The sequence below is a fragment of the Populus alba genome, chromosome 16 (genome assembly GCF_005239225.2).
Source record: "Populus alba chromosome 16, ASM523922v2, whole genome shotgun sequence".
Taxonomy (NCBI): domain Eukaryota; kingdom Viridiplantae; phylum Streptophyta; class Magnoliopsida; order Malpighiales; family Salicaceae; genus Populus; species Populus alba.
The window spans coordinates 2,592,849-2,603,400 of NC_133299.1; the positions used below are offsets into that span (position 1 = coordinate 2,592,849).

General features: G+C 34.7%; 1 protein-coding gene across 1 annotated transcript; it reads right to left on the reverse strand.

The window, feature by feature from the left end:
* Positions 1-6,962: 6,962 nt before the first annotated feature.
* On the reverse strand, positions 6,963-10,259 carry LOC118033280 (uncharacterized). The gene is made up of 3 exons (XM_035038211.2): positions 9,833-10,259; positions 9,460-9,689; positions 6,963-7,445 (listed from the first exon to the last, which is right to left on the reverse strand). The coding sequence occupies exons 1-3, from the start codon at positions 10,194-10,196 to the stop codon at positions 7,167-7,169; spliced, it is 873 nt and encodes a 290-aa protein (XP_034894102.1). The 5' UTR covers positions 10,197-10,259; the 3' UTR covers positions 6,963-7,166.
* Positions 10,260-10,552: the final 293 nt, after the last annotated feature.

A 10,552-nucleotide genomic window follows, 5' to 3' on the forward strand; every position in this document is an offset into this window, starting at 1 on the left:
AAAAAAATATGTTTTCATTTTAAAAAAAAAAAGTGATCACTATATGCATTCTGATATTCACCTCGCACATCTTTATATCCTACTAGCTCTACTGTCTTAATCATTATAAAAACAATAATTTAATAGTATGCGTTTTTATTATTGTAAGGAATTTGGTATATACTTGAAGGACATTGTAATATTTGTTTTCCCAATGGGATCAGTCTAGAGCTAAATATTAAATATTAAATATTAAATTCAATTATCTCTAGAAATACTTGCACCCTGACATACTAATTAGGTAATGGCTTGTACCTTTTTTTATCAAATCATGTAGACATGAATTAATTATGTCATTGACTAAGTTTTATTCCTCTTCTTTTGACTTTATTGAGTTTATTATTGGCTCGAAGTTCCAAACGAGTATATATTAGAACTTTATTTATTTATTTATTTGTGTAGTTTTTGTCTTTATATTAATATTTTTTTTATAATCTTGAAGTATTAATATAAAAAATAAAAAAATTATTTTATATCACATTACCAATACCAAACTCACAATCTTAAAAAGATTATATATATATATATATATATATAGATAATTAGTCACTCCTGAAGACAAGAATGAAACTATTGGGAGTTGATTACATGATTTTGATTTCAATGTTATTAATCTTTCTATTGATACAAATCCAAGCATTCAATGTTATTTAAACTATTTTTCAAAAAAAATAACCATTAGATTTATACATATATTTGGAAGATAAGTTTATTAAATGCATAAGATATATCTAAACTTGATTTCAAATAGAATAATCGATGGAATTAGCATGACTAATTATGCTATTATTCTGTGGGAAGGCAAGTAGAAAGCTTCGGGGCGATACGTAACCTAATGTTGAAATTAAGGATATTCTCGCATCCAAGTAGGCCCGAAGGAAAATAAAAGTCCAAGAAAATGATTATATGTAATGACTCTCAAGGATAGACAGCTAAAGACTGGAGGAGGAGACATTGGGAAAGCTTTCACTTTCAGGTTAGGAAATTGAACCTCTCTTTCTCTTTCCCTCTCAGATCCTTTACCTTCTGCTGCCTGCACAGCTTTTCTCAGCGGAAATTGGGCTCTGAAATCGGTAAGCAAAAACAAGTTGCCAATAAAACCCTCTCGAGTCTTGGTTTTGAAAACCTATACTATTGCTAGTATTTTGAAGACCAGGCAGCAAATCCTATGCATTTTGACCCTCACCACCCTACATTGACTTGCCTCTTCTTCAAACCCCTACTAGGCTTCAACAACCAAAAAGTTGATATGATATTAGGACCGGCCCCTAAAAAGAGCATAAGAAAAGGAGGGTAATCCCCATCTCCAGTCACCTCTCACAGCGAGCTCCTGCTTGAAGTACTGCTTCATCACCTCCAGCTTCTGAAGGAGAGAGAAAAGACAGCTCTTGTTTATGTTCCATCTCCATGCCATGGATTGGGTTACAAGGAAGAAAGGAATGGGGGTTCTAAGAAGAGAGCTGGCTTGCTTGTATCTTCTTCTTCTGTTGATAATGTCACCGTTAGAGACTCCATGTTTCGCTGTTGGGTATGGGAAGTTTAGGAGCTTCAAAGGTGGTTCTAGCTCTGAGCTGAAGAACAATCCTGCCAAGTCTAATAATATCGGTGGCCTGAAAGGAAACGCAGATAAAGATGGTAATGAAATTTATGGTGCTGAGAAGAGGAAAGTCTATACAGGACCAAATCCTCTGCACAACAGATAAGCTATTAATCATTACAGCTAGTCGTCACCAAGCTTGAATTCCGTTTCATTTATAAGATTTTTTGTTCTGTTTTCTTTCTTCTGCTTTCCTTCCTTTTCTGAACATTTTGAAGCTTTTGCTGGAAATCTCCACAGTAAATGTTTCAGGTAGTCTTACAGATGTATATGAGAGTTTAGGGTATGAGATTTTGTTTGAGGAAATATACTTATATTTGTTAAGATTATAAAAGAAGAAATTAATACTCCTTGCAAATTTTACTCATGAAACGTCAATGGAGTTGTTGGTGTTGTAAATTCTCACCATTAGTGCTGTTTGTTGCTTCTGCTGAAAAAGGAAAGGAACCGTGTTGCGGTGGTCTGATACTATACTTTACACTGTTTCAGATTACTAGGTATCTTAGATTTAGCACGTCTTAAAAGAGAAATTTGTGTACTCAATACAGGGTTTGCTCGTGCATGACCATCCACATGTATGCAAGTGTATGTATGTGTAATGTATGTGTAATGTATGCATGCACAAAAGACCTGTACTGCTAATGCACAGTACAAACATTAATGACTCATGACATGCCTGCACAAATGGCCATCTCTTTGAATTATTTCATCTTGGCTGGATCAAACGCAGAGGAAATGGCAGGACTGTGAGCCTTAAATTCCTTTGGAATTTTTATCAGAGATAGTTAATCATAGAGTACAAGTGGTAGGACAGAAACGTATACAACCATCCACTCACCTTCAATTTCTGTCTTGAGTAATTATGTAGCAGACCCCACCTGGTTTTGGTGTTGATTCACCCTATGCCAGCCTTATGTCCACTATGTAATGGAGATTTTACCCATCTTTCTTCCTGCGGGCTACAGCATTCTTGCTTCCCTGCATAGTGTTGCAAAAATCTCTCCCGTTTCTTGAATTTTTTTTCTAAAAAAATCTAACCCGTTTCCAATCCTGTTTAGCCTATTTCATGTGTAATGTTTTGTAATTTCCTCCAATTTTCAATCCAGTTGTTTGTTCAATATGCGTACACAAACTAGTAAAACTGATTCATTGCAGATGAAAATTGTACTTCTAGCAGGATCATTGCAGTAGGGCTGTGAAAAAGTTTAGAGATAATCTCATTCACTAATCTTTTCATAGTGGAAAGATGCAGAATTTTACCATTACATCAAAGCTTTAGGCCTGATTCCCTACAACAATATAGTAATACTAATCATAATGCAAAGTGATTTAGTTGGTGCAACTTTGCAAGATTCCCATTCACAGTTACAGCTAAAAGGGGGAGCAAAAAAGTAAGAAAATTAAACAAACTAAGATAAAGTTGGCTTATAAGAGACCTAGAAGATGGAAAGTAATAACATTTTTCAAAAGGTGAAGTGCAAAAGGAGAGAAACATTGGCATGGACATGAGAAAGACTGGATGGGCATGTTTATCTTTACATCATCATACATAACCTTTTTTTCCCTGGGGGCTACATTGTTTTTTTTTTTTTTTTAGATTCTTTTAAATTTGTAATCTATGATTAGTTAGTAGAGAGAAATTTCTAAAAATTGTGCAATTTTTTTTTATTTAAAATTAATTTTTTTATATTTTTTGGATTGTTTTAACGAATTGATTTTAAACATGATAAAAAATAACCCTCTTGTAAAAATTGTCCCCCTGTTGCCTTTTATTATCCCGGTTAATACAGACTGTAGAGCCATTGATAAATTGAGACCTGGAAGTTGACTTAAGGTCCCCAGCATGGCTTGTTCTTATGGTAGAGGTGAGGTTATGGAGTAAAAGCTAGAAAAAGTGAAGTACTCATTGAAGCCCTCCGAGCCATGGTCTCAGCATTAATAAGGTCCAGAAGTGACCAAATAACAGTATTTCAAATTTAATCTCAAGCAACAAGAACCATAATATCTCTGTACAGACTCCACAGACTTGTAACCATAACTCAGAACCCTAGAATTAGAATTGGACAGAACACTACTGCTCATCTGCAACTTCTGGGGAGAATAAATAAAAAAGAAGAAATTTTCTTTTATTTTTTTTAAACTTAACTATCAAAACTTAAACATTCCTTTGGAGTTATTTCTTTATTTTTTTATTTGATATGCAAAAATTCACCAATTGTTTCAAAAATTATTCAGGGTGCTTTACAACGATAATTCTGTTCCTTTTTCCAGTTATCCATGGTCTTGCTTTCTTTTGAAGACAAGAATATATCAAAGTTAAATAGTTTGTCGTTAATGTGAAGTAGAAGAATTCTAGCTAGCCGACTTCAAAATGTTATACAAAGAAGATTTGGCTGGTCCACCAGCAAGCTTGAAAGAGCTTGCCTGGCGATGCTCCTCTTTTCTTGTCAGCTAAGATAAGAGCCTTGAGTGGATGGAGACGAGCTGAAAATAATACGAGCCAAGCATTAGAACTTCATTGTTTTGCTGGTTTGCGCTACACAGGCCATGATTTGCATGATAAACGTGACCACTGATCTTTATCCAACTACAGCTGGTCCGTGTGCTTAACCTAAGCGTGCAGGGATTGGAGGTGAATGGCATGCACATACCTGACCTAGTGTAGATGCGTGAATATTTACTTGGGCTTTCAAATATTAGATAATTGACTTGTTTTGGTAGCGAGAATTATATAAATGAAAAATATTGGATTGAGAAGGTTTATATATTGAAGTTTTATTTAATAATTTAAGTTATTTAATTAAAATGATTTTTTTAATATGATATTAAAATTTTATTAATTAAATGATTATAAGTTTGGATCCTACCATCATATTCTATGAACATAAAATAGAATGATTCTTTACAAGTTTCACACTTTAAAAGTTTTTAATATAAATCATTAATTTGACACGAGATACAAGTTAATAATGAGCTAATTTAAGGATTTGTGGCAATATCAGGGATTGAGGAGTCAGGAAAATTAGCCGGGTTTTTTTAGAAACCAGTTTTCCAAAAACTAGTCGGTGGATTCCTGAAATTTTTTTTGAATAACCGGGTACCCTGTTGTTTTTTAGCCTTTTCTTTTTCTAACTTTTGAGGTTCTTCTTTAGCTTTTGCTTTGTTGTCTATTGTTTAAGGTATTTTGACATGTTAACAAAACTATGTATTTCTTAAGGTATTCCCTTGTATTTTGTACAGTTTTTTTCTTTTATACAATTTACCCTTACCAAAAACAAAAAGTTTCTTGGGCCATGATTATCTATGAAGGCTCACGCCTTTTACCTTCGCTTAATCAAACCCAAATCTCAACTATATGTGATTCATAACGAATGTCCTCATTTAACATCGAATCAAGAATACCAATTGTCATATAATTTCCCAAAGATTAATGATTTGTATAAACATTTTTTTTTAACAAAATATCATGGATACTCGGATGAAAATAAATGACCAGAAATTTGAGTAAAGCTGAACTTCTCAAAGTTTTCTTATCGCAACCACACCTCTCCCACTATAAGTCACCCAATTCCCTCCGAAGACCTTATCTTCCAAACAAAGCACCTCTCCGCACTTCCATTCTCACCAAATGCCTTCTAGCTTCCTCACCCACCACGAGTTTTGGTTCACTTATTATTGTCTAGCTAGCTTCCTCCCTCCACTCTATATCTCCATTCTATCACTTGAGATGCTTGTATGCTACGCCTACCTTTTTTTTTTTTAGTTTAACGTGGGTGTCCGGACCAGCTTGTGCGTACCTCCACTAATTCCACGGGCCCTGAAATTAACGACCATGTAAGCCTCCAGTGGCCATCATATAAGCAACCCAGGGCTCGAACCTGAAACCACAGAGAGAACAAACCTCTTGGTCCAAGCTTTTACCACTGAGCAGCTACGCCTACCTTCTTGCATATACAGAACCTGTATATATCGACAACTAGCATATGATAATTGGAGCTGTGTGCTTGATGCGCAATGGAACATTGTTACCAGCGGGGGATTTTCTTTCTGAGACTTTGTTTCTCATACATGTTGATCTTAGTGTTTTCTCAGTCAGATAAACCATTACATAACAAGTAGAGTTTTCTCGCTAGCCCTCCATTTTCATTTGAGTTCATCCATGCCATGCACTGTATAAAATCAAGCATCTTTTACAGTAAATGAAAGACCATTGATATCCATAATTCCTCAGTGTATTGGTGTCACAGAGACTGAATGGTCCAATTTTGTTTAACGAAATTAATCTCATACAGGTCAAGTGATAGAAAAGGTCGATGATCTCTACAATTTATATCATTACGCTGAAAATTACAATCTGAGAGCAGCATTTATCAGTTTAATCCCAACAAATGCAATCTGCTGGCAGAGTTAAATGATGGCAGAAAGACTGTTACTATCACAGAAGAACAGTAAGAAGAACACTGAGAGAAGAAGCGAGGAAGAAGGAAAGAGAAAGAAGAACAGGAAAAGAGAGGTGAAAGTTGGGATAAGGATTTATAAGGCAATATTTTTATGTTTTTATATTTAATTATGTTGATTAAGTTTGATTTTAAAATTTAAATGATTTAAGATGTTTAATTAATAAATAATTTGGACATATAGAAAAACCGAGCATATATTCTAAGTGACCTAGCTTGATTTTTAATTATTTATTGACATCAATACAAAAAAAATAAAATTAAACAATGTTATTTTTAATATATATATATATATATATATATATATATATATATATATATATATTAACTTCATCAATAACCAAAACTCCTTTTCATTTCAATCCTCAAATTAGAAGTACCAACTATGAGGTTTTGCATCTTATTTAGATGATATTATTGCTCATGTCACTGCAATAGCTTTCAATTCTTACATATTTGTTTTAAAGAAAATATTAAATTAATATTTATTTTTTATTTTATTTTATTTTTTGTTGTTTTGATGTGTTAATATAAAAAAATTAAAATATATATTTTAATATATTTTAAATTAAAAATATTTTTAAAAATCACACTACCAAAAACAAACAAACAAAAGGTGTTGCCAATTAGGCTGGAATAACACTAGGAGCATTTTTAACAAGTATTGGAATTCCTAGTAAGCTCTCGCCCAGTCATAACACTAGGAGAAGGCCTTGCCGTAGGCCTGGGTTCACTACTAGGACCGGTCTTTGGGTGAGGCTCGGCTGTGGAGCTTAACCCAAGCTTAGAAAGCATAGGGGCATCCCGGTCCCACCCCATTAGGTCCAGGCCTGTTTCCGAAGCTGAACTCATCTCGACCAAACTCGACATCCAAAAAGCCACCACAAAACTTCATTATCACCTCACCTTACAGAAGAAAGCATCAAAGAATCGCATTAAAATTCATCTTTGGAAAAGAAAAAAATCACATGGAAGTACTTGAGCAAACGCAATGAAAAGATTCTCCACTGACAAACACCGTGCAGCAGGCATCTGAAAGCTCAAACTAGTAAATAATGGGGGTACATTGAGTTTCAAAGGGAAGAGAACAGAGGGACTCCTGGTAGGGTTGCCCCTGCATCGACGATGAAATTGTTGCCTGTCACATATTCTGAAGAGTCGTGGATTAGGTAGCGAGCAAGTGATGTTAATGCTGGATCTGCTGTGCCAAATGTTCTCAGGGGGACTGTTTTCAGAGCAACATTACTGAGCCAGTCCTTCTGCATAAGGCCCTGTGTGATCTCCGATTTGAAAAGTCCGGGTGATATCGAGTTCACTCTGATTTTGTATGTTCCCAACTCCATAGCCATGACCTGGTGTTCCCATCATCATCAGTTTCGATATTTCAATATGAATCCTGTTCCAGAAAAGCAGGGGGGGGGGGATGCAGATCGAAAAACTTTGAACAACTTAAAGAATTTGATGAAAATAGTTAGGTGACCATTGAAAGCAGAAGGCACATGAAAGGCCTCCACATCTCATGAGGACATCTTGATTGGAAACCTAGTTCGGTATCTTAACAAGAATCGGGCACTATCGAAGTTCATATTGAAGGGGTGAGCCAAAATGAGATGTTCCCTTGATATCCGAAGTTGCTTTTGTTGCTTAGCAGAAAATGATTAGAAATTGATGTACCATTCACCCGATTCTCCCCCCCACACACACAATGATTGCATAGAAATGACAACTGGTATCATATAGCCTAACAATTTCCGAAAAATGTATATTGTCAGTTCTGTTTCATAGTTTGGAATGGACAAGGATGATCTAGCTCTCAAGATCATGATCCAAAGAAATGGATTCGATGGCTTATCAAGATAAGACTGTCGGGATGTGAAAGATGGCCGACAAAACAAGGAGAGAGAGGACAACGAAGGGAAAGGCAAATATTAAGAAAGCAACTGAAGTTTTAATCTAATCTGCGGTCTACTTCCCACACACTAATTCCTACCATTGATGAACCAGACATAAACTTTCATTGCCCTTGTTACCTCTCTGTATATTTATGTTCATTTACCTTATAATTTATATAGCTTCCTTGCTACGTTTTCCCTCCCAAGTACTACACTCTATTTTCAGGTTAGGTGATTCTAATCTTGTCAAATATAATCCTCACAGAGTCCATATCTTACTGACATGCTTATATTCTTCCACTCGAAACAAGCACTGGACATCAAAGAAAGATTTCGCACATGATGGCTGGTCTGTCCTGTCTTTTCATTGATAAACCGTTCCTCTCATTGTAGGATTTAACATCTTAGGGCCATCTAAACATGATCGAAAGATTTCTTGTATACTCTAATCTATGGAGTAGAGGTCTCGTGGAGTTAAGACTACAACATTTTAGTACAGGTGTTATATTATAAATTTTCATGGGAAATAGATAAAGAGAGTTAGAAGATAACTATCTGATAATTGGATAACTAAAATAAACTTAGAAGATAAGTGTTCCCGCATATATAAAGAAGAAACGAGTAATAAACAGGCGTAATAAGTAATGTAATTAAAAGACAGCAGAAATTATTATGGACGTGAGATTGTGAAAAGAACTCTGAAAGATAAGAGATTATTGACAATTGACGGATAGTTAATGGAGAACCTTTAAAGATGAGAGGTTATCAACAATTTCCATCACTCAATTTCCATCACTCGACTGATTACGTAAGGCGGATTGCAAGAAACAATCAAGACAACTCAGCATTTTAACAAAAAAAAAACTCAAATCACTACAAATTCTCAGGAATTTTCAAACCTGAAAACAGAGGGCAATAGCTTGTATGCGATAACTCTTTATGCGATAATCAAATAGATATACAATTTTCTTTGTAATCAATAGACTTATAATTTCAATTTCATAAACTGAAAATACCAAAAAGATATTCTATTATTCAGGAATTTTAATTTGTGGATATAATTAAATTATGAATCATTCTATAAATATAAATATTACTTTATATTCAAGTAGTTTTAATTATTTAGTTATTTTTTTAATTAAACTACTTGTATGAAAATAGATTTAATCATATTAATACTTTGTAATGAATTTAGAATTACATGAATACATCTATAAATAAACTCAAAGTTAAAACTAATTAACTTAAAATAATCCAGAGTTCAGAGTATTTTAATTATTTGGTTGTTTCTTCATTTTGAAGACTCTTTATTCTCCCACTTCTCCTCTGTTGCATCTCTTTTCTTTTCTTTTGAAAATAATCATTATCCTCCTGTCGGTATTTTTAACTTCAAAACCATGCTATAAATAATAGATGATCTCAGAAATCAAAATGAGATTGCCAACGTTCTTAAATCACTCATAACATACATCACCTTTGAAATGGCGTTCACGCCTGTCTTTGAAGCAACGTAGTGAAGGCCTCCAGGCAGTTGTCCACGATTAAGACCAGCAATAGAAGCTATATTAATCACTGATCCTCCTCGTTTCGAATCACGCATTCGTATACAAACAGCCTTCGAAACCAGCCAAGTTCCTGTCGTATTCGTTCTTATAACATGATTCCATTCCTCCTCAGACAATTCCAATGGATCCCTTACAGTTCCTGCCATAAACCCACATCCAAAAAACAAAACATCAAACAAAACGCTATTGATCCAACAATTAAAATTCATAAAATTAAAAGAACCCATTTTTTCAACCCAAAAACAAAAAGAACCCAACTTTTTCAAATTCTTTAACCAATACCTCTAACACCGGCATTATTAACCAAGGCATCAATCCCACCAAAAGCATCCCAGGCTTTCTGCACACACTTATCAATAGTATTTCCATCAGCAGAAACATCCAACTCCACCGCCACCGCTCGCGGCTGAATATCCACCTCAGTTGTTGAGGAGGAAGTAGGGAAAGACAAACTCATCTGATTGATTTCATCACATAAAGACTTTAAACGATCTACACGACGAGCTGCTGCTAAAATCCTGCAACCCGCTTTAGCCAAGTCAAGACAAAAGTCCTTGCCTAAACCAGATGATGCACCAGTTACTAGAACCACTTTGTTCCTTAAATCACACCATGGCTCCAACTGGGTTGCTACTTTGGTTGACATTTTATTTTTTCTTCGTAGTATTTGGTTAGTGAGAATGTTGATCTTTAACTGAGAGGTTGAGATGCAGGGGACTTGGAGTCATATAATATAATGTCCACGAAGAATTGCTTTTTTGTCCGTATGGTTAATAAGTTATGTTGAACCTTGTAGTTCAAAGAAAATCAAATAGGTCCTTGAAATTTGAATTTTAGGATGGAATTAGTCCCTCCATCCATCCATTTTTTTGTTGGCATTCAATGATAAAACTGACCAAACTAAGCCAATTTATGTGTTCCTTGTGTAAATAATAATTGTGATGGTGGTTATTAGACCACGCTCGAGGCCAAACACAGTCTAAGGTTTAATTTATGAGTTGA

Bases quoted from the DNA above. Each gene is read 5' to 3' on its own strand.
- LOC118033280 (XM_035038211.2), bottom strand. From the start codon at position 10,196: ATGTCAACCAAAGTAGCAACCCAGTTGGAGCCATGGTGTGATTTAAGG. The intron at 9,690-9,832 runs GTATTGGTTAAA...GGTTTATGGCAG, and splicing joins TAATAATGCCGGTGTTAGAG to GAACTGTAAGGGATCCATTG. The intron at 7,446-9,459 runs GTGATGTATGTT...TGGGAACACCAG, and splicing joins GCGTGAACGCCATTTCAAAG to GTCATGGCTATGGAGTTGGG.